Below are 24,890 nucleotides of genomic sequence, written 5' to 3' on the forward strand. Positions count from 1 at the left end.
ACTGGTTGATTGCATTGAACACATGATCCCATTGGAGTCTGATCAGCTGGAGATACACCGACAGGCCAATATCTTCAGCAATGCAGCAAGTACCTTTGGGAAGAACCTAGCAAAGATTGCAAGAGAAGCAGATGAGCCAGGTAAACACAAATTTCAATTTTCAAATTCTTAATAGTTTTACTTTTCTTTTTAAAGTTTGTTAAATCGTTTATAACTTGAAAGTTAGATATAATTTGTAATTTTATTGAGCTAACTCATTACACTCCTATGTTTTTTGCAACACAATGGTGGGAGGCCTTTGGTGGCCATTGTCCTGAATTGCAAAGGTTTGCAATTTGTATTTTGAGTCAAACTTGCAGTGTATCTGGGTGTGAGCGCAATTGGGCTGTCTTTGAGAGGATTCACACAAAGAAGAGAAACCGTTTGGATCAAAAACGGTTAAATGATCTAGTTTTTGTCCAATACAACCTCCGGCTCAGACGAAACCATTTGTTGAACAAAAGACCTGATTCAGATCCCATTGTGTTGGAAGACATTGATCCAACATCAGATTGGGTAGTGGAGAGTTGTCCAGCAGAGTTTGATCCTGATGAGGATCTTGATTTAGATTTAGATCTGGAGACATCAGTTGAACTTGAACATGCTGTTCAACTTCAGCCTATTCAGTTGAATGCAGATCCCAATCCACCAGCGTCAGTCTCACAGCCAGCAGGGACTCCAGTTGTAGGTGCTTCCTCTGCTCAGCCACGACAGAAGCACAGCCGCATATCTACTCTATCTCAGCTTGCATCTGCTGCAGTTGCACAGCCTGCTAGTGGTACCACTTCTACAGTTGCAGTTGGGGATGATGATGATGAGGAGGAGCCATGGGGCCCCCTGTCTGACTCTGATGATGATGATCCAGAGATTGATCGACGTGATCTTGGCTCCTCTGACAGTAGCTACTAGCCAGTGGCCCAGTAGTACTGTAGTACTAGTATTGGAGTCTGGTCACCGTCACAGTTTACTTTTGTTGTAGAGGCCATTTCTAGCCTCCTTGGTTATGTGTTTTTTGTTTTGAGTCTTCGATCATGTATGATAGTTGACTATGTATTGCCATTGGGTACCATTTTGATATAATGGATTGGTTCATGAGCCTACTTTGATCATATGTTGTCTTCCATCTATATTATAATGCTGTGTGTTTGGAAACATGAATGAAAATCTTTAAAATTATGTTTTTTTTATAAAAAAATAAATATTTAATGTATTTTTTACAACGACCGAGTCATTGAAATTGAGCCGGCTGAGTCATTACCGTTTCGGAGTCGGAGTCGGAGTCGGAGTCTTAAAACATTGCTTCATACACACATAATATGGTAATTGCTTGATGAAAGATAAGATAATAAAGAAGTAAAAGAAGCCAAAACACTCACAAGTAATTATCAAGAAAGGAGAATCAAACCCTAATATTATTACTTTGATTTTCCAACATATAACATTCCAACGATGAACTAAAATAGAGACTAACCAAAGCATCCAACAAGAAAAACAAACCTCCTACAAAGCAAGTGAATACAAAAGAACTTAAACACAAAAATAATCAAATATAGGTCAACAAAAGAGAAGAATTGACCACATAAACAAGGGAAAAAAATAAAAATGGAAATAAGAGTAACGAAAAATACAAAACAGCCATAAATGTTACCAACTACAGACCAAATTTTTTCATAGGAGCTAATTTTTGTTATTATATTACGTAAAGAAGGAAACTTACCTAACAAGGACTTACCTAGGGGAGCCATTTGATAGGTTTTGAAGAATAGGAAGCCATGTCTAACTAAGCTTGAGGCCGTAATCGTTCTTGAAATAGTTGTTAGTCTTCACAATTTCCATAGCCTCCTTAACTTGTCTGTTGGAGAAGTCATCAACCCTGGCTAAAATCATAGTGTCCTCAATGTAGATATGATGCTTTGTTTTCTTGGACTCTTCTACCAAGGCAGGATCATGCATGATTGTTGATAACAGCAACCTTATACTCTTTATGAGCAAGGTATGTGATAAGTCTTTTTTTTACTTGGTCTTTAATAGATTTGAGGTGACTTTGGATAGTGCAAGGGGATCGAAAAATTATTCTAATATTCTTCCTTTGGATAAACTCAATTGTCAAATCCTCTAGTTCTTTAGGACTGCATGAATGTTAACTTTCTCTATAATGAGTTTCTATCCCGTGTTCTATTCACTAGGTATACACATCGGCCTTTAATATATTAGAATTATGGGATAGAAAAAAGTAGTAAAATCATAGAAAATGTGTTTCACATACATATATTAGCTATGTAAACCGAATAATGATTACTATTGTGATATGTTCACATAATAAATTAATAATGCACAAGAATTTTGCAACAATTATAACACCATTTGAGTCCATGTGATGAATTAGTATATAAGAACTCCTTGGGATTGTCACCGTGTTTTTTAATAGATTTAGACTTTCGTGATGTATATGATATGCTTTATCTTCATGTCTTAGATGGTTTTTGTGAAATGTAGGAAGTCCTTCCTCATAATTTCCTTGTATATGGTATTAATTAATGGCATTCTTATAGGTACACTTCACATTGCCAATCCAATTTCCTAAGAAACAGCCAATTTTGACATTCCAAAGTTCTCAGGTAGTCACTTTCTTGTGCAATTTATTTATTTTATAATTTTTTTTGAAGAGCATATTTGCTTTTCTATTACTACAGTGTAGCTATGATGAGTTCTCAAGTTTCACAGTGAAGTTATCAATTGATTAATCTTCACAGTGGTAGGGCTTTTATCAATTGAATACAAATTTTGTTGATATAAAATGGGCTTATAAAAATATATTTGGACATCAAAAGGTTGGATCCTTGTAGTAAAATTTTGTCTTATCTTTAGTGGAACTGTAGCCTTTACAATAAAACATGCCCGCTAACCACACATTATAAATACCTAGAGAGTCACCAATTTAAATACCGAGGATGCCTTGTGGAAAACTCAATTCACGTTCTATTATATGTAGTTCTCAAGTGTAAGGAGGACCTTGAGTGATGTGAAATAGAGATAACTTCCAATAAATGTTTACACTTAAGTTTCACAGAACCAGGAAATGGGCATGGTTTTTGAAATAGGGAGGACATAGGAAACTTATCTCCCAAAATATTAGAAAAAAAAGGGAAACTGAAGATTGTGAAACTAATAAAAAAAATGAAAATATTAAGTTCTATAAATAGCAAATCACAGGAAAAATTACAATCATAAACATGGTCAACAAATCAATATAAATGAATTCTTTTATATATTAAATACATAGAATTACAATAGGCAATGTCCAAAATTAGCCTTGTAGATTAGGTTATATACGCCCTCAAAAATTTCACTCAGCCCTCAAAAATCTTCAAAATCTAGATCATCTAGCCTTACAGAAACTGAAAAAAACTCGACATAGTGAACTAAAAAATTCAGATTTTAGTTCACTGTACTTTTCAAGTCACATGTTGTGAAAGTTAGGATTTGATTAGTCCTACTAGTGTTCTAGATAAAGCAGTGATATTTAATTCTAGAACAATCCAGATTGAGTGCCACTAGTTGTAATGAATAGAGTACAAACCATAGTATTTTAGGTCAAAATTTCAAAAGTAGATCTAAAATTGGACACATGGTGGTTTGTACACTCTCTCCTGGAAAGGTTAAAATCAACGAGTTATAGGAATGTTACCATAACATTTTCCTGGCACATCAGAATTTGGTCAAAACTGTGGCATTGCAGAGAAGGCATATTAGGCTAACATAGACTGAAATTTCAGACTGAGGTGCAGAAATTTTAGAGTTATATTAGGTGTAAGGTTGGCTTGCAGAATAGTCTTTAAATAATGGTTTTAAGATGTTAAATTGGAACTTGCATAATTTTTTATTGGAAAAACTTTTTGAGGTGATTTGAAAGGTGTGGTGAGGAGAAAATAGAGGATAAGTTGGGTAAATGTTAATTTTGGCTAACATGGCAAGAGGTGGTGCAAATACTTCTACATCTGCTAAACCTCTAGAAAACTCATCCATAGCTCGTAAAGAATGTGAAAACTTAGGCCACAAGGTATTCCGATTGATGAACCAATTTAATGACATGGGTAATAATGTGTTAAAAAAAGTTGTTTTTGATGCATTTGCAAGAAATCTTGAAATGAAAAATTAAAGATAAAATGGAAAAATGGATAGATTGAAAGATTGATGATTAAGATAAAATGAAAAAGTTGATGGATCAAAATATGTAACTACTAACAATTACAAAATTCTATGGAAGCCATGCTCTTACATGCCCCAGATGACAGATTCCATAAAAGTGATTGTATGACCCAAGGAAATCATGAAAATAAGGAGAACAAAATTATAGAACCCCAGCCACATATGGGAAGAATTTTAACACAGTTGGAGAACACAAAGATTGAGTCCTAGAATCACGGTCATTCATCACCCCGGATTTGCATTTTCAGGGGTTTAACTTAGGACCCATGCACTACTGAATTCCCAATATTGATATGAGAAAGTTTGATGGTAAAGATCCCATAACATGGATATTCTAGAGGGAACAATTCTCTGGTCTATTCTAAGTGCTAGCTTTACAAAAGGTAGCCCTTGCATCCTTGTATTTAGAACATGATCAATTTTTTGGATTTGTGAACAAAGAAATGATTCTATTGTCTCGTGGTCCATTTTCACAGATGAATTGATCACACATTATGGGTATATTAAGAACAACACATTATTTGGTCAATAAACAAAACACTTGCAAAGAGTTCTAATTACGGGGCATTTTAAGGAGAGCATTGTACATTGTTGAGAAACCAAGTGTAGTGAAGTCTAACACCTAATTTCTCTTTCTTGATAATTACTTGTGAATGTTGGATGTGTTCTTATTACTTCTTATGTCTTCTTCGTCAAACAATTATACAAATGTTCAATCTTCCAGGAAAATATAGAGATCACAAAGAGACAACAGACACCAAAATTAGGCTGCTAGCCAGGGAAAAACCCACAAGGGGAAATCCAACAACTCTTCTCTTATAGAATCAGATCAAAATGAGATATCCAAGACGAAGACGAAAACCAAACTGCCACAAAGATTCCAAGTCAAACCCTCCAAGTTTCCTCCAATAGTCAAAGTCAACATTGGTCAAATTTGCTCCAAACACATAAAAATTTCCGTCCCACAATTACTTTAGAAAGTTTGGCCTCTTCCACAGAAAGTCAGTCCATATGTGCGAGCTGTTGTAGGTCAAAAATTTGATCAACAATGGAATATTGTTTTAGGCTTTGACTTCTCCTCTTTCTCTCTTGGCTCTACCTTCTCTTCCTTTACTAGGTTCAAAAAATACTTCTTGCTGTGTACTTGAATAAGCTCGCAAGTAGGTCAAACTTTTCTTTATATATAGCTATCCAGGAGGGTCGAATAGGTGCCTCTTGGAGGGCTTAGGGTGACTTGGTCATCTTGTGGACTTATGACTCAAAATAAAAATATCTTTTTTTTCTTACAAATGTCTAAATGGGACATGACTCAAATATTTTTTTTTTGACTCATAATAAATTCTTTTTGACTCTTTAAGCATGACAAACATGGTTTGACAAAAATATAATAAATACATCAATGATAAATTTACATTATGAAGACCGACTCTAGTTACAACTTCAACACTCCTTCTTAACTAGGGAGGTATTCATAATGACTCAACAAGATAATCTCAAGTTGAAATATTCATATAAGAAAGGATCCAGATGATGAGCATCATCATAACCAACATTACCAAACTACCAAGGCCTTGACAAGTACGCTCTCTCTCTCCACTAGATCAGAGCACAACACTGTGAGGCATTCAATAGGACAACACACCGCTTCTTCGAGTAACATACTCCACCTAGGTTCACTGAAATATGACCTCACAGGACCATTTCCTAATCCATTGTCACAATTCTTGACACAAGGAAATGTCGGTCCTCTGGACCATTCTTATGTTAGTCAATGTACTTGACTTACAGTTGTTAGTCCTGGTCACAGTACAAATCTCAAGAATATCAGTGCTTGATGCTTATCCAATCCACCATTCTCCCTACTCATGTTCATGTACTAGACTTACGATGGTTAGTCCCGACTATAGCCCATGACACATAGAGAACATGGTGTCCATCCTCACTCCCTCTCAAATAGGGAGGAGATATCCACAAGCCCAAGCTTGTCAAAAATACTCATTGTTTTCGCAGAGTTGCCCCAAAAACTTTGCACGTGTGAATAGAAACAAGCTAGAAAACCTGAATTTTCTCTCTCCTTTGACTTCAACTCCTTTTTCTTCTTGTCTTTGGCACATAAATCCATGTGATGTGTGAGTGAATGAATGAACTTCCAAGAGGTTGAGTTGACTTGTATATATAGCTGTCCAAGAGGGTCGAATAGCTGCCTCTTAGGTTGACTTGTCCAAGGAGGGACGACTTGGTCTTGTGTTAGCACTTTGACTCAAAAATAAAATTTGTTTTCTTTTTTCTTTTAAAATTCCAAATGGGACTTGACACAAATACATGTGTTTTGACTCGTAATAAATTTTCTTTTGACTTATTTGACTCTATAAGCATGAAGAACATGTTTTTGACCAAAATACAATAATAATAATAATGAATATAATAAATGATAAAAATTACATTTTATTACATTATGATGACCGACACTGGTTACATTTTTCAACACCCTCTTAACTAGGGAGGTATTCATAATGACACAACAAGATACCCTAAAGTTGAAATATTCATATAAAAAAGGATCTAAATTGATAAGCATTAATGATGATTTACATCATCATACCCAACATTGTCAAAATAACAAGACCTTGACTAACAAGCTCTATCTCTCCACTAGATCAGAGCACAATGCTGGGAGGCATAAATTTGGACATCACTGCCTCTGTAGGCACATACCCCACTCAGGTGTTCACTAGGCATGTCCTCACAGGACTATTTCCTAATCCATAATCACAATACTTGACACTAGGAAATATCAGTCCTTAGGACTATTCTTATTTTGGATTAATGTAGTTGACTTACAATGGTTAGTGCAGGTCAACCGTCAAAGTACAAATTCTCAAAGAATATCAGTTCCAGATGCTTATCCAATCCACCATTCTCCCTACCAGTGCCTTTGCTAGGCTTACGACTGTTAGTTCTGGCCATAGTACATAACACATGGAGAATACGGTGTCGTCCCTCACTCCCTCCCAACCAGGGAGGAGATATCCACAAGCCCAAGCTTGTCTCACAAATACTCAAGCTTCCTGTTAGGAAGAGACTTTGTCAATATATCTCCTACCTATTTGTCGGAGTAAATGTACTATAGCTTCACAACCCCACCTTGCACCAAGCTTCAAATGTAGTGATGTTTGATATTAATGTGCTTCATCCTTGTATGGAAAACTGGGTTTTCTGTTAGCTTTATGCAACTTTTGTTGTCACAACATATGATTGTAGACTCCAAAGGTCCTTCAAACAAATCTCCAAGCAACTTCTGGAGCTAAATTGCTTCTCAGCTAACTTCACTGGTTGCTATATATTCAACTTCAACAATACTCAATACAATTGATTCTTGTTTTTTGCTCATCCATGAAACCATGGTGGATCCAAAACAAAAACAACCACCTGCAGTATATTTTCCATTTGCATCACTGCCTACCCAATCCAAATTTGTATAGCCGAATAACTGAATCTCATTTCTTGCAACATATCTCATGCAATGTGTTGACCACTACGTGTCAACGACCCATAGCAGTACACCCCCTTTTTCACAAAAGGGATATCACTTGATCGATGCGTCCGTGTCGTCCAGCTATCATCATCAGCGTCACTTCCAAGATGTTATGTAAACCCTTTCTACATGTGTATAATGTAAATAATTTCAGCAGATCCGTGTCATGTATGTAATGACCTAGGTATACCTACTTTTCTAGTGATGGTCTCCATTCTGGGAGGTTTTTTGTCTCACTGATCCATTCTCGGATGGTCGACAGAGTTTTCCTCTAGTCTTACCCCAAAGTTGGAATGGATTTTGTCGCTAGGACCTTAGACGAGTCCTAGTGTTTTAGATCGAGTCTATGTAAAAGTGATTTGAGAATATTCCTAACTATTTTGTTAGGTTATTTTACTACAAATTGCTTGGTCCACTGGATTATATTTGTGTCGCAAAAATGGGTAGTCTATGAGGGTCTATTACAAATTAGTTTTCCCCCTTATGATGTAAAAAATATGAAAATCATGATGTAAAGTGTCTTGAGGGTTGGAAAAATAATTTATCCCCTCATAGGTTAATTGATTAAATTTTTTGGCCAAAAATTTTTTGGCCATTCCCCAAGGCTTCCCCAGGTATCCCCTTCCATGCTTATGGTCAAATGGGTTGGAGGCTTTCTTTCTCTCATCATGGGAGTTAAGGCTTTTCTGCCAATCTGCCACCTGGACGGACCCCCTCTTCACATTTCGGTGAAGCAACTTCCTTCGAGTGCCATAACTACCCGGAGTCCTCCCTGGTTGCTTTTCCTCCTGTCTTGCATTGCCCTTATGGTCTGGGGTATACCCTTTTCTAGCCCACTAGGTCATTTTCCTATCGTCAAGAGATAAGTTTCCCTCCCGTCTCCTTACTATCTCTCCCCACACTTGGCTTTCTTGCCTTCCCCCTCCGTGGTTCTGGGGGCAATAGCTTCTCCTATAGCTCGCAGAGGTTTCAGTGCCTTTCCTCTGTTCGCTTCTTCCGCAATTTCTAGCGGTTGGCAATCTCATTTTCTCCCCGAGTTCGGTTTTCCTTCCCGGTTTCTCACAGGTCCCGAATTCTCCCCCGCACCCCTCCAGCAAGCAGTTATAATTGAAAACACTAAATTTGCCATGGCTTTCCTCAGCGATGAGACCAGACAGTGTAATTTTGACCCAGGACCAGGCAGGCCCCTTACAGGGTTCGATTTGCCCCCCCCCCCCCCCCCCCCCCACCCTTCTAGGAATTCTATCCACTCTATCTATACACAATAATCAGGAAATTATACTTAAACCTATGAAATTCTTCATTTCTTTCCTCAACTGACAAACCAGACATTCTTTTCTTAATACAGACCAGACATTCTTTCCGTATTTTCCACATTCTTCTCCATTTGCAAGGCATTGTTACCCTATCACCATAGGAGGGAGTGATTTCTAACCCTTTTTTCAGTGCATAGAATTCTGCCTCGTTGTTGCTGGCTATTCCACAATCCATTGCAAACATCTGGATTGTGTTGCCTTGGTGATCTCTGAACACTCCCCCTGAGCCTGTTGTTCCCGGATTTCCTTTGGCTGCACCATCGAAGTTTAGTTTAAGAAAGTGCTCCGGGGGAAACATGAAGTGGGCTAAGGAGTCTCAGCGTATAGGTTTTTGTTTCCAGGAGTTTGACATCAACATTCTTGAATTCAGATTTAGCCTGTCCATTACTCGTCTCTCTTGTGGTGTGGTTTCCCAATCATCTGGGTACCATTTCTCGGCTAGAATCGTCTCTCGGATGTTTTGAACTGTCATTTCCCACAATTCCATTGTTGTTTTTTTCCCTTTGAAGATTCTCCGGTTCCTCTCTTTCCACACTGCCCACAGAAGGAATCCTAAGGAGATATTCCAGGCTCGATTCAAGATAGGACTCTGGTATATTTTCTTTCTCCATTTTTCCATTGCTTTTTTGGTGCTTGATTGATCCCTGTCCGTGTGGCCAAAGAGTAATTCATGATTTTGCCATAGGACCTTGTTGTAATTGCAGACATTCATTAGGTGTTCCATCGTTTCATTTTGTCCTTCACATGTGCAGCAAACCGATGGCCCCTGCGTCCCTCTTACCTGTAGTTGGTCCCATGTTAAGGCGCGACCATGGTGTACCACCCATAGGAAGAAGGCTACTTTTGGCCACAGTTTGTCCTTCCATATGCGTTCCCATATGGGTTGCCCTTGTTGTTGTTGGTGTTCTGCTTGCAGATAATATCTTTCTTTGATGGTGAACATCCCTTTTGTTTTGTATCCCCACCTTATAATATCTGATCCTTCCGCAATTGCTATTCTTCTGGAGTCCATTTCTTTGTTGTAAGTTGCCCACTATATAGAGTCTGGTGCTTTTGGCCAGTGTTGTCTGCTCTTCCATTTTCTCCATTGTGCTCTTGTTTCCGTTTCCCAGAAGTTTCTCACCATCTGGTTTGCTGGGCTGTTCGTAGTTAGGAATATTTCCACTAGGTCTGGCTTACTGAATAATTTTTCTCTCTGTTGCTAAGCCTCTTGCCAGAACCTGTCTTTACCTCATCCTCTAATTTCCCAGAAACTATGTGTTCTTATCAATTCCTTGTTTTTTGCTACAAGGTTCCAGATTGCCGATCTCTTTATATTCTCTTGAATTCTCAATCTTCCTTCTGTCGACCTAGGCATCCCATATTTTCTACCCTATATCTCTTGCCATAGATTTGTTCCTCCTTGTATCCATCTCCACCATAACTTAGCCCCCATGACCTGGTTCAGAGTATACGGGTCTCGGAGGCCCAACCCCCCTACTTTGTTTGGTTTAATTAGCTAGTTCCAAGATAATAAAGCCCATTTCTTTGCTGTTTGTGGCCACAAGAATTTCTTGAAGATATTTGTCATCTCGTTACACATAGTTTTAGGGACTGCTAGGCTTGAGAGCTGGTATATAGGTATTGATTGCAGCACTGCCTTAAGCAGTATGACTCTACTCGCCATGTTTAATGTCCGGAAAGTCCAATTCTGTAGGTGACCTTGGATCTTTGCCAGGAGTACCTTCCAATTTTCCACTCTGATCGGATGAAGGCTTAACAGAATCCCCAGATATTTTGATGGGAAGGTTCCTATACAAAATCCCATTATTCTTGCCAGAAATGTTTGGGATTGAGCTGTTGTGTTGAAGAAGAAGATATCCGACTTCTCTTTGTTGATCTGTGTTCCTGAAGCATTCATGAAGTCTTGCAAAATGGCGAGGAGGGCTCTGGCTTCCTTAAGGGTTGCTTGGAAAAACATCATAATGTCATCAACAAACTGTTGATGTGTTAAGGCCAAATCATTTCCCCACATGCGTAGGCCTTTAAATTGTCCTACTTGCACCTTCGCTTTAACATATCTTCCAAGACCTTCAGCTGCTAATATGAACAAGAAAGGGGAAATCGAATCTCCTTGTTTGAGCCCCCTTGTTGCGTTGAATGCCTCTGTTGGAGCTCCATTCAGGAGGATTGAAAATACAGGAGTCGATATCAAAGAATAAATTCAATTTATCCATCGAGGGTCAAAGCCGAAGGCTTTCAGGATACCTTGGAGGTAGGTCCAGCTTAACCGATCGTATGCTTTCGATAGATCTAATTTGATCATCATTCCTTTGGCTTTGAGGTGCTTAAGGGAATGTATTGCTTCTTGAGCTGTTACTATCTCGTCCACAATTTGCCTTCCTTTAACGAAACAAGTTTGCTCTTGGGAAATTAGGGCTGGGAGGATCAGTTTGAGGCGATTGACCATGATGGTTGAAAGGATTTTGTAGATTACATTGCATAAGGCTATGGGTCTAAATCCTTGCGGCTCTTCGGATTGGCCAAGTTTTGGAATAAGAGCTAAAAAGGTTGAGTTAAGACTTGGGTGTTCCTTTTTTGTTCGTCTGGACCTCTATTTTGATAAACGACCGGTTCGAAACCAACTCGGCCAAGTTGGTCCGAGTCATACCCCCACCGGGTCGACTTGGCCTTTGAACCGGATCCGCCAGCCGACCGAGTTGGCTAACGACTCGGCCGACTTGGTGATAGCGGCCTAAAAAAGTCAGTTCAATGCTTTTTGTTTTGGGAATTTTTTTTTTGGGGACCCCAAAGCCATTTGTAATCTGCCTTTGGGTTCTTTGGGGTCCATTCCCCTCTCCTAAACCCTATAAAACCCACCCAACCCCTCTCATTTCCTCACAGCCATCTCATTGCATTTGAGTGAGAGTTTGTGAGGAGTTGTGGAGTTTGTTTTTGGAGCAGCAGTGAGGAGTTTTGGGCAAGCATTGTAGCAGGAGTGAGGAGCTTCTTGGGCAGCCATTGGAGCAGCATTGAGGAGTTGGTTTGTTGGAGCAACCTTGAGGAGGCAGTTTGTGCCTAGAGGTATTTTTTTTCACTTGTAAAAATCTGTTTTTGCTTATTTATTTTTTTGTGCAAATCTGGAAATTGAAAAGAGTGTTTTTTGTGAAAGAAATGAACATTGAAGCAATGCTATTTTTTTTGTTTTCATTTTCAGATTTTTTCCTTTGATTTCCAAGTGAAAAAATGGCACCTAGAGTGAAAGATGCTGCTTGGGCATATGTTGAAATGGTTGATAGTCAAATGCATTGCAAATTTTGCCATAGAAAAATTAAGGAAGGTCCTGGGGGCATTAATAGGTTGAAACAACACTTGGCAGGGATTAGAGGCCAAATTACTCCATGTGAATCACCAGAAATTGGGGAGATTAGGAAGGATTTGTTAGCCAACTTTGAGAAGTTTAAAGAAGAAAAGGCTAGGCAAAAAGAATTAGAGGCTAAAATTGGGAGGAAGAGGAGTATACAAAAAATGCTGGCTACCAACCCCCATTTTGATTTTGAGGGTTCTTCCTCTATCCCTTGTACTGATGCATCCAACCCCTTCTGATATGTTCCTCCCTATTTAGAGTCTATTCAAGAAAAGGGTAAGAGTAAAATGAAAAATAAGGGTGATATGAATATCAAAAGTTATTTCACTGTCACACCCTCCTCTCCATCAGATGCACATGGTCCTCAAGTTAGTAGAACTTTGCAGCCCACTTTAGATGACCATTGGAAGAAAGAATTGAGGGAGACTGCTTGTGATTACATAGGTAGATGGTGGTATGATGCTGATATCCCCTTCAATTCTTCCTGTTCACCATATTATGAACCTATTTTTGATGCCATACATGCTGCTGGAAAAGGCTTCAAAGGCCCTACTATGCATGAGATAAGGGGGTATCGTTTGCATAAAGAAATTGCCTCCATTAATGAGTATTTGAAAGATTTCAAGGACTCATGGGCAAGAACATGATGTATCATCATGTCAGATGGATGAACTGATCAAAGGAACCGTACCATCATAAGATTTCTTATTTTCTGCCCACAGGTAACCATGTTTCTAAAATCAGTTGATGCATCTGATAAGGTAAAAGATGGACAATTGTTGTTTCAGCTATTGGATGAGGTTGTTGAGGAGGTGGGGGTGGCTAATGTTGTTCAAGTCATCAAAGATAATGCCTCTAACTATGTTCTTACTGGTAAACTGTTAGAGGAAAAACACATAACCATCTTTTGGACTCCATGTGCTGCACATTGCATAGACCTCATGCTTGAGGATATTGGCAAATTAGATTGGGTCAAAAACACTGTAGATCATGCCAAAAGCATAACAAAATTTATCTACAATCATTCATGGATTTTGAGCCTTATGAGGAGACACACAGGGGGCAGGGATATTATTAGGCCTGCCATCACTAGATTTGCTACTCATTTTTTGACATTGCAATCTATGCTTTCACAACATAGAAACTTGCAAAAGATATTTTCCAGTGAAGAATGGAATCAAAGCCAGTGGTCTCACAAACAGGATGGTAGAGAATTGAAAAAGAAAGTTAATGAAGAAATATTTTGGAGAAAGGCAGCAGAGATTGTGAAGGTTGTTGAGCCACTGGTTAAGGTGTTGTGGTTGGTGGATGGGGAAAGATTGGCTATGGGCTTCATTTATGAGGCTATGGATCAAGCAAAGGAGCAAATAAAGAGGGCATACAAGGATAAAGTGGCTAAGTATGGGCCCATTTGGGCAATCATTGATGAAAGATGGAACAATCAACTCCATTGCCTTATACATGCAACTGGGTATTTTTTGAACCGACGATATCATTATAAAGCTTTGGCAGCAGGAGCTTTGAAGGGGGAGGTTAGAGATGGATTGATTGACTGCATTGATCGCATGATCCCATTGGAGTGTGATCAGCTGGAGATACACCGACTGGTCACAACCTTTAGCAAAGCCACAATTACCTTTGGGAAGAACCTAGCAAAGATTGCAAGGGAAGTAGATGAGCCAGGTAAACAAAAATTTCAATTTTCAAATTCTTATTACTTATTTTGTTAAATCGTTTATAATTTGAAAGTTGGATATAATTTGTAATTTTGTTGATCCTATGTTTTTTGCAGCACAATGGTGGGAGGCTTTTGGTTGCCATTGTCCTGAATTGCAGAAGTTTGCAATTCGTATTTTGAGTCAAACTTGCAGTGCTACTGGGTGTGAGCTCAATTGGTCTGTCTTTGAGAGGATTCTCATGAAGAAGAGAGACTGTTTGGAGCAAAAACGGTTAAATGATCTAGTCTATGTCCAATACAACCTCCGGCTCAGACGCAACCAATTGCTGAACAAAAGACCTGATTCAGATCCCATTGTGTTGGAAGACATTGATCCAACATTAGATTGGGTAGTGGAGAGTCATCCAACAGAGTTTGATTCTGATGAGGATCTTGATTTGGATTTACAAGTGGAGGCATCACTCGAACATAATGTTCAGTTGAATGCAGATCCTGATCCACTTGTACCAGCCTCAGGGCCAACCCCAAGTCCTCCAGTTGCAGGCGCTTCCTCTGCTCAGCCATGACAGAAGCGCATATCTCGTCTATCTCAGCTTGCAGCTACTGCACAGCCTGCTAGTGCTACCACTTCTACAGTTGCAGTTGGAGATGATGATGAGGAGGAGCCATGGGCTGGCCTGTCTGACTCTGATCCAGAGGTTGAGCCAGATGATCTTGGCTCCTCTAGCAGTAGCCAGTAGTACTGGTCACAATTTACTTTTGTTGTAGAGGCCATTTCTAGCCTCCTTGGTTATGTGTTTTTGTTTTGATCTCTATATCATCATCATGTATGTATTGGACAATGCACTGGGTGCCATTTTGATATAATGGATATATTCATGAGCCTACTTTGATCATATGTTGTCTTCTATCTATATTCTAATGCTGTGTGTTTGGAAACATGAATGAAAATCTTTAAAATTATGTTTTTTTATAAAAAATAAATATTTAATGTATTTTTTACAACGACTGAGTCATTGAAATCGAGCCAGCCGAGTCGATACCGAGTTGGAGTCAACCCTCGGTTGAGTCAGAGTCGGAGTCAGAGTTTTAAAACATTGGTCTAGACTCCTCCACTACTTCTAGGATATCCTCTCCTAGAATAGGCCATGTTGCCTGGAAGAATTCTGCAGTAAAGCCATCCGGTCTTGGAGCTTTATTCTTTGCTAATCCTTTGACTACCTCTTCCACTTCTTCCATGGTTATTATCCTCATTAGAGCTAGGTTCTGATCTCTGCTGACCAGCTGGGGGATATGCCTAGTTATCTTACCTATATCCTCTGTTTTGTCTGGATTTGGTTCTGTCATTATATCTTGGAAATGATGAACTAGCAATTTCTCCATCTCTTTAGTTTGTATTAGTCGATTTCCTCCCTAATCTAATAATGAAAATATTCTATTATACTGTCAGTGTTGTATCATTGCTTTGTGGAAGAATCTGGTGTTCCTTTATCCCTCGCTTAGCCACTGGAATCTCGATTTTTGTTTCCACAAGATCTCTTTTAACTGCCTCCTTTCCTCCATCCTAGTCAGCAATTGTCCTTCTTCCTCCACTAGGGTTTCTGATTGGCCATTTGTTATTATTTGTTGTTGCACCCTTTTCATCCTTGCCTGAAGCAATTCCTGATCTTGTTGAATATTCCCGAATTCTTCTTTGTTCCATTTTTTGATTTTGCCTTTGAGCTCTTTAAGGTGTAGCTGGAATGTATGTATTTTGTTCCTCCCTTGTTCTGTGCTTGATCTCCACCATTCCTTTGTTTTTTCTAAGAAGGCCAGATCACGCAACCAGAAGGCTTTGAACCGGAATGGTCGCTTATTCTTCCCTTGTTTCATATCTACTTCTAGCCTAATTGGCCAGTGGTCAGATCCCATGCATGGCAGGATTGACGCTTCATAATAAACATCTCTACTTATTAAATTCTCAGTTGCCAGGAATCTATCTAGCTGTGACGCAATTTGACGGTTTCCTCCTCTTCGATTATTCCAGGTATAAGTTCCATTATTGGTGGGGATATCTACTAGGTGGAGCTCTTCTTGCAGGTCCCGGAACTGCTTCATTTCAGGTTCTTCTCTTCTGATCCCTCCTCTTTTTCCTCCAAAGAGTTTATTAAATTAAAGTCCCTTGCTATTAACCAGAGCTTTTCTGCATGCATTTGGCTTAATTTCCTAATGCTTTGTATAAAGTTTTCTTTCTCTGCAGGGATATGCGGCCCATATACTGCTGAGATTATGATCCATTCTTTAGTCCCTATATTCTGGAAGCAGCCAGTAAGAATTCGCGGCATTCCTATCCAGTAGTCTACCATGACCTCTGTCGAGTTCCAAAGTAAGGCTATTCGCCCTGCACTCCCTTTTGCATCCAGTCTAACTACTTCATATATTGGTTTCATTTTCCGTAGAATCTCCTCTAGTTTTTCACCTATTATCTTTGTTTCTTGGAGAAGAAATATTTGAGGCTTTTTCTTTCTTAATCACTCTTGTAGATATCTTTGTTTTCCTCGGCTATTAAGGCCCCTTATATTCCATGATAGCACTGTCATTGGTTAACTTTATTTAGTTATTGGAATAACGCTAAGAGTGGTACTACCCTTCCAGTGTTTACCAATATCTCTTCCATTATTTGGATTGACTCTTGCAGATTTCTTCTCCCTCTTTTCTTAACTGCTTTACTTCTATTTTGTTGTTCTTGTGAGTTTTCTTCTTGTTGCATGCCCAGTTGCTCTGCTATCTCTACTTGTCTCTGTCCTTGGTTAGCCTTATATTGCTGGAAGGTTTCCTTGTATAGTTTCTTTTGGTCCTCTGGGATGAATCTTTCATCCAGATGCCTCCATTCATTTAACAGTCTTTTTAGAACTTCCTCTTCCGTGCTTAACTCCTCTCCCCTAACTACATCTACTTCCATTATAGTGAGATCTATTTGTTCCTGCTCTTCTTTTTCTGTCGGATCCATTTGGGCTTTCCTCTTTGGGGTTGTTTTTGCTTTGCTCTGACTGCTTTCCTTTTCTTTGCCCTGCTAGTCCATTGTTTTTGTCTCGTTTTCCATTCCTTCTTCTTCTTCCTGCAATACCTCATATTTGTTCTTGCTGTTCATTTGCTTTTGGTTGTTTCCTGGGTATTGTTGTTCTTTCGAGGTCTTCCTTTTGTTCTTGACTTCTTTGAATCCCTCATCTGCCTCCTGTGGGGGTTTCATTTGTTTTTCTTTTAAATCCGGCTGGACTTCTTGGTTCAACGGGCATTCTTTGAATAAGTGACCATATTCATGGCATCGACGGCATCAAAATGGTATATGCTCATAGTCCAAGGTCTGTTGCCAGATTTCTTCATGATATTCCAGTTCTATTGATTTAGGGATGGGCTCTGAGATATTCATGTACACGCAGATCCTGGCATATGAAGTGTAGCGGCCCCTTCGTGTGGTTTCTGCGATTTTAACAAATCGTCCTATTGAGTTTCTAATTCCTTCCAGTATTTCTGGATCCCAAAAATCCATTGGGAGGCCAAAGAGTCTCACCCAGATAGGGGCTGCTAGGAATTTCTCTTTATTAGGATTATAGCATTCCTCCCAGTATCTCATGAACAATCCTGCATTATAATGAAAATATGGACCATTTTCAAAAACTCTTTCCTTATCTTGCAGGTTTGAGAAGATTACCATAAAAAACCCTTTGGCTCCCAGCTTGAGTTCTACATGTCCTTTTGGTTGCCATTTCTGTTGGATCCATTTGATCAGGTCCTTCTCCGTTGGCCAAACACCAATGAATTTGCATTTCGCGTGATCCTTCATGTAGCTACGATATTTCTCCAGTTCATTGAGGGGTATTATGAATTTGGGTTTCTCTATTGCACATGGCAAGCACTGCCCTCTACTTCAGGCTTGCCATCTAGCTCCTAGGACAAGGCCATTATTGGGGTCTGCCACTTCCTGGGAGCTTGTTTGCTTGTTGGCTTTCCCACTTGATTCACCAACGGCTACGTTTCGATAGGAGGGGATCTCCCCCCAGTCTGATATGTGCATGTCCTTTCCTTTTGTCAGTTGTCTGTTGATGCAGTTGTTTCTCTGTAATGTTAGGTTTCTTGCATGTTTTTAAACCCTAGGGTTTGAGCCTCATATTCATAGAGCGTTGCATAACACTTCTCTATGCATATTTAAACAAAAATTAAAAAACATTTAAAAATCTAAAAAATTTAAATTTTTTTAAAAACATTTAAAAATCTAAAAAGTTTAAATTTTTTTCATTTTTGTGACTATGAGATTACGAAGGAATTAAATCATAATAGGACCTACACTTTAGCATTTAAAAATTAAATTTTTATGTGGCCTATGGTCCATTAAAATTTTTAATTTATTAAAGTCTTTTTTATTTAATTATTTTTGGTCACATTAAAAATTTAATTTCTTTATTTTACCACATTAAATTAATTGCCTAAGGAATAATTAAATTGTTAATCTAAAGTTCCTTTGTGTCATTTCGTGTTAGTGATTTCTCTATTGTCAGGTGTGATTAATGTTTTAAAATCATTGACTATTGGAGAATGATAAATTATTCTAGATCTGGGTTATTAATGAAAATCATTTTAAATTTGGAATCATTGCTTAGCATTTAAATTCATATTTTTTCATAGGATTTAATTGCTAGATAAAGTTTTGGGCATTGATCATTCATGATCATCACTATTTGTCACATTTATAAAGTGCTCTGGATAATTGGTTTTTACTTAGTCTATGGTTATTTGAGTATAAAGGCACTAGTCTATAATCATTTCTATCTTGTGGTTGTGTCTTGGTCATGTTAGTGTTTGATCTATTTCATCTCAGTTAACCAAGACTCATTTACATTCATCAAGTTGTCCATCTTTAATTCTCCTAGAGCTTGTGTTACACAGGCTATTCTCATACATTCACCTTAGGGACTACCCCCCTGACTTGTCTAGGAGAGAGTCTAAACGGAGTGAGTAAGGATTAGAGTGACAACCCTTACTCTGAGCGTTGTCGTGGTGCTTAGACACTTTGTGCGACAACATTTTTTGGTGCCGTTGTCGGAGATAGAGTTTTTTTGTCCTTGGTCCTCACGACATTTTTCTAATCATCTAGTTTTTCCCTCCATTCATTAGCACGTCAAGCGACACGATGATGATTAGCATTCTCTGGCAGGAGCTGGTTGGAGGAGGTGGCATGGGTATGCTACCAGACCGGATATTGTATGGAGACGATGTTCTCCCTTTGAGGTTTAGGACTCAGGGGTCACAGAGGATCGGCACAACAGAGATATCTCCCATAGCAAGAGTGGAGTTAGGGTGCTCAGGTTTACTAGGATGGATGAGGGGACATGACGCGTGTCATGGTGGGGTCACTATCAGAGTGGCAGACACTTTGGCACATGCGGGATACCATATGTTAGAGGTTGGTATGATAGTAGGCAGGGGTACACAAGACTGCACAAAGTCTGGTCATAGCGTCCAGTTTTATATAGAGGGATATGGCCTGATGCATACATACCCAATTCTAGGCCATAGCACCCAGTGGTGTGCAGGGCTATGCAGCGAGGAGCAGTGGCCTACAGAGGAGCATGGAGATACATGGTGGTATACCACAACATGCCGGTTGACACTGTGGGGTAGGAGGAGTGACTCGCATCACATTGAGGACGTGCGGGGAGTGACATGTGCAGTGACACAGGCAGGACACAGGATGATACAGGATGGTATGGTTGTAGTCGGGGGTATTCCATGGTGTACAGAGACAGGTTGCGATATACAGTGGCATGTCGATGAGTGCAGTGATACTGGGTGGTATGCAGTGGCAGATGATGCAGTGCAGTGGGCGCTTGGAGCGTTACCTCCAAGGAGACTTATGGACAGGGGAAGTAGGTGTACCATTGGATGCATCTCACCTAGGATGTTGAGGATATGGTTGAGCATTTGGTGACACCATTTTTAGGGGAGATAGGGCCTCGAGGGGGTTGTCAACAGATCCAAGGCAGAGACAGGGACGTCTGTAGGATTACTCTTGAGCATTCTGGTAGACTCTTGATCACACCCTTCAAGACATACCCACCCATCCTCCTCTGGTGTTGCTTATAGTCACATAGTGTTTGACTGTTGCCCCTTGACACTCTCCATTCAAGCAACTGGGCATGGGAGGCTCACCCTAGGTAGTTGGATGAGACATCACGTGTCATGGGCTGGGAGGAGACTCTCCAGTTGAGACACTTGTTTGGTGCACGAGTTGACAGATACAGGCTTAGGGATAACATGGTTGATTGTCGAGGTGGCATATGTTCCACCCCTAGGCTCACACTTGGGGAGGTGAGTGAGAGGGAGTTGTATGGTGCTTTTCCAGCTCGATAACTTGAGACATTAGGTGAGCATGAGGTGCGAGGGATGGTAGCCCTTGTTGGTAGGATGATGCCTAGGCTGCCATCGAGATCGGGGCACATCATCAGGAGTTGGGATAGTAGATCTTGCTATGTGATTTGGCAGGCGCGGAGCAGTTGGTTATTCACAACACGGGTTCTTGATGCTCAGTGCTTACCTATTGGATGCCTACAAGAGTCAAAGACGTGGCACAAAGGAGTCCCAACAACTAGCAGCGTATCACAGCGACAAGCAGAGAGGATTGGCGGTTGTGGACCTCTAGTATGGTTATGGGATCCAGGGATCCATTGGATTGGTGGGATACTCCACCCCTCAGTGAGCATGGGTAGGATAACATGCGAATTGATTCATTCACAAGCAGACACGTGGGGAATCACCGAAGCCCTCACCATAGGGCAAGGTAGATTGTTGCTCAAGATTGGGGCCAGCCATGGAGGGATAGACGTTGACACTATTGGGTCGCTTTGGCAGGTTGGGCCTAACCTCGATCATCGCATAGATTGTGGCTGAGACCTATGCGAGAGGAGGCTTTGGTACGAGCATGTTAGACAGTTAGTGATGACCAGGGTGTCGCGGGGTCAGCAAGACAATTTCTTGCTGCGTTGGGCATGGGACCCTAGCATCATAGTACTTAGCAGTTTAGATACCCATAGGGGTGAGCTGATTTTTATAGGGGAGGGTCTTCAAGATTCTCCATTGGGTTTCAGTGATTCGCTAAGGGCGTGGGAGACTTCATCAACATGGCAAGATGGCCAGCAAGAGGATTTCAGGAGGAGCTCATGCAGGAGAGGCTTCATTCGCATAGGGATTGAGTTGTATCTTCAAGGGCCCACAATCAGAGTGCATGGGGTGGACTATTCGGTAGAGCAACTTCATGAGGATTTGGGCAGAGTTTTACATCGTCAGGATGCTCTACTTATTGGTGATAGACACAGGGGTTCTAATGCCCATATCTGGCAGGATAGTGAGTGGAGCAAGGGGGGCTTCACGTTAATCAGGTTGGCTTGGGATCCTGGTATCGAGGGACTCCTTCACTATAGGATAGTACAATGATCAAGGACGATCCAATGGCACATTTGGGACCCTGGTGAAGTTTGCAGTGATAGTGGGGGTCTACAACCAGAGAGGGTGTTTGTTCGGGCATTGCTTGAGGACAAGCGATGTTTGGTGCATTGGAAGAACATGCTAGATGAGGATGCCAGTTGGGAGGGTGAGCATTTTTTGGAGTACCCAGCTTTGAGGTTACTTGAGGGCAAGCAACATTTGAGAGGGGATGACTGTCATGTCCCTTCTCAAACACATTAGTAACAGGGTGTTGCTACACAATTTTGCACATTTTTGACTAAGGAAGAGGGCCCCACACTTTCGACTTAGGGACTTGGGGGCCACATCGACTTTATTTAGCTGCTAGTGGAATGTGGGGGCCACACACATAGGAGTTCGAATTAGCCATTCGATATGCTTGGAGGGAAAATCGAATGGGTGGATGGAGGGGCCCATATGAGGCTAAGGGGGCCCAATGAGTTATAAAGAGAGACCAATTCTCATTTTGTTTTCATCTTGAACATTTGCAAACAAACACTCTTTTGTATGCTCTATTGTTTAGCAAGTCTATCGGCTTTTTAGCCACGAGTCTCTCATGCGGGAGATTCAACCTTTTCTTCAGGGGACCATCCGTGCTTGCCCTAGGGAGGCTGTTCCACAGGAATTTCAGGGGTTTCAGCACAGTCACACACTTTAGCCAACAACCCAGAGAGGGAACTGCCTATTTCTTGGGCAACCAAAAACACGCAGGAGGAGTTGGAAGCCAGCAAAGAGATTCATTGCTTGCTGGGAGTTCCGGGAATTGCGGAGGCTGCTTGTTGAAGACATTTTCGCTGGGGTTTGCTGCCAGCTAGACCAGTGCATTAGTTATACGAATTTCTGGGTAGAGGGATTTCGTAGAGGCCTATAGTAGCAATTCATGGGGACTTGGAAGAGCAACCAATCTTGGCCAAGAGCCATCCGGGGGGCAAGGAGTTGGATAGCATAGGTAAAACCAACATTTCAGAGGTGTTTGCAGAGGGATTTGCAGGCCGTTTCCTGCAAGTCGAATTTGGCAATCGAAACTAGGGAGAGGCTCCAAGGGGGCCGAAAATCCAAAGTAAAAAAAAGCGAAATTCCGTTTTGGGTTTTTCTGGGTTTTGTCCAAGGAGTTCGTGGTTGAAAGGATATAATTTTCTGGGCAGTTTTTGAGCACCTTCCAGTAGGTCGAAGTTCAACAAGGCAGCAGTTTACTAGGGCAGCACAGTGCAGAGTGGTGCAGCAGCTGGGCAACCTTCAACTCAGCTATTTTCCCACCTGGGGTTGGTCTTGCTTGTTCATTGGGACAAGCCCAGGTGCACCATTCCATTTCATATTGTATCTAGCCCTCTGATTTTTAATAATATGGCTCAGTAGTTCCTGATTGGCAGCGTTTTCATGGATGTCTAATGTGTGTTTTTATTTTTATATGCTGCTGCACTATTTATTTGCTTAATATCACTCACATTCCTACATAGGAACATTACACCTCTTTAATGCATAACTTACACTTCTCTCCTAAATGCATAAGTTGCACTCCTCTCCTTTATGGCATAAGTTACACTCCTATTTTGGCATATGTAACTCCTCAAGGCATAGGATCTACTCCCTCATGAATTCGATCTGCTTGCTTTCCTATATATTTGTGCTTCTCATACTCACTTGATACACTTGTTCTTGTGAAAAGAGAATTCAAACTTCAGAGAGAGAGAGAGAGTCTTGAAGAGCAAGAGCATATCTTGGTGAGCCAAAGTGATTTAGTGTTTCCATCAGCGACTGCTATTAGAGATATTCTTCAGATTTGGGTGAACTTCTTCACTCTCTCATTCTAGTTTTGCTGAAAATTTAATTTCTAATAGAAGAATAATCTGGTTGGGTTTTCCCCTTGTGGGTTTTGCCCTGATCATTGACCTAGCTTCTTTGTGTCTCATTTAGTTCTTGGTTGTCTTCCATTGTGCATATGGTTTATGTTCTATCTAGAATTATTTAACTTATTTTGCAGCATAAAGAAGTTATGGATTTAAGTGATTGTAACAACATAGAACATAAGAATTTCAACATGGTATCAGAGCTTTGGTGAAGACAAGCTCAAGAAGACAAACTCCATTTTCGACTCTTTTTCAGTTGAAATATCTCCTATCGTCTGCTCCATTTGCAATGCTCTTTCTGCTGGAATATATTTTTCTATCCACTCCACTTCCAACTCTCTTTTTGCTGAAATATATCTTGTTCGCTCCATTTGCAGCTCTCTTTTAGCCGAAATATCTCTTGTTGTTCCTTCTACTTGCTACTCATTTTCTGCTGGAATATCCCTTCTCATTTGCTGTTGAAATTATCACTTATTGCCCCTTATTTCTTACTGCTGAAATCTTATTTGTTGCCCCTTCCTTGCTGTTGAAATCTTATTTGTTGCTCCTCGTTGTTGAAATAAGAAGATCTTACTTGTCCTGTTTGCTACTGAAAGCATAACCAAAATCATAGTACTTTCTTGTCCCTGCTCTTTCTAGTTCATCTCCTGTAGATTTTTGTGACAACTAGTTGGTTGATATTGGTGCTTCAAGGCACTTTACTGGTTATAAAAAAGTTCTCTCAAATTTGGTTGAGAGGGAGACAAATCTGAAAATTATACTACATATCCTATAAAGGGATCTGGTTCTGTTTCTTTTTATCTGGATCAAGAAGTTTTGTATGTACCTGGTTTAAAATTAAGGTGTTGCATGTGTTTGGTAATTATGGTTTTGGTATTTGTTGATGCATGTAAAAATAAAGAATAGTTTTACTTTTGTTTATGCATGTGCAAGAAAGTGTTGTCTTGAAAAAAAGTATAATGCATAGAAGGTTATGAAAGAATAACTGATAGAAATTGAATGTTGAAGATAGATTGATTTTGATTCTCTCACATTATATGAGAAAGGACATAATCTTATGGGTTTTGGTAATTTTGATATTAGAGTTTACTGACAATAGTGGTTGCAAGTAAGGATCATGACTTTTGCAAAAGATGGAATGATAGTTTTCTAAACTAAGCTCTTTTGCAACGATCAAAGATGGATAATATTTAATATCATTGTAGACAATGAAGTCAATATGTATAATTATTATTACATGCCTTCATTGTGGGAACAAGATTTGAAGTTCTTTATAAAATTAATGGAAGACCTATCCATGCATTGATTCATGATAAGTAATCATCAATATATATAATAAACTGTGGCACGAAAAGTTCACTCATATTCACTATAAAACATTACCTCATGTGAAAATGATGGTTTCTGAAATCCCTGAGATTAG

At 39.9% G+C, this 24,890-nt stretch overlaps 1 protein-coding gene across 12 annotated transcripts in view; it reads left to right on the forward strand.

Moving 5' to 3' along the window:
* The window catches only part of LOC149180341 (BRCA1-A complex subunit BRE-like protein), a 359,353-nt gene that overhangs the window by 263,731 nt on the left and 70,732 nt on the right, over positions 1–24,890 (forward strand). For all 12 annotated transcript variants that reach the window (XM_089416041.1, XM_089416035.1, XM_089416036.1 and 9 more), the window contains one exon: positions 2,592–2,657. In XM_089416041.1, the coding sequence (XP_089272167.1) occupies positions 2,592–2,657 (66 nt within the window). The remainder of the gene's footprint in view (positions 1–2,591; positions 2,658–24,890) is intronic.

Source organism: Pinus tabuliformis, chromosome 3_2 (assembly GCF_031772625.1).
Source record: "Pinus tabuliformis cultivar Carrire ecotype Pingquan chromosome 3_2, CPIR1, whole genome shotgun sequence".
Lineage (NCBI taxonomy): Eukaryota > Viridiplantae > Streptophyta > Pinopsida > Pinales > Pinaceae > Pinus > Pinus tabuliformis.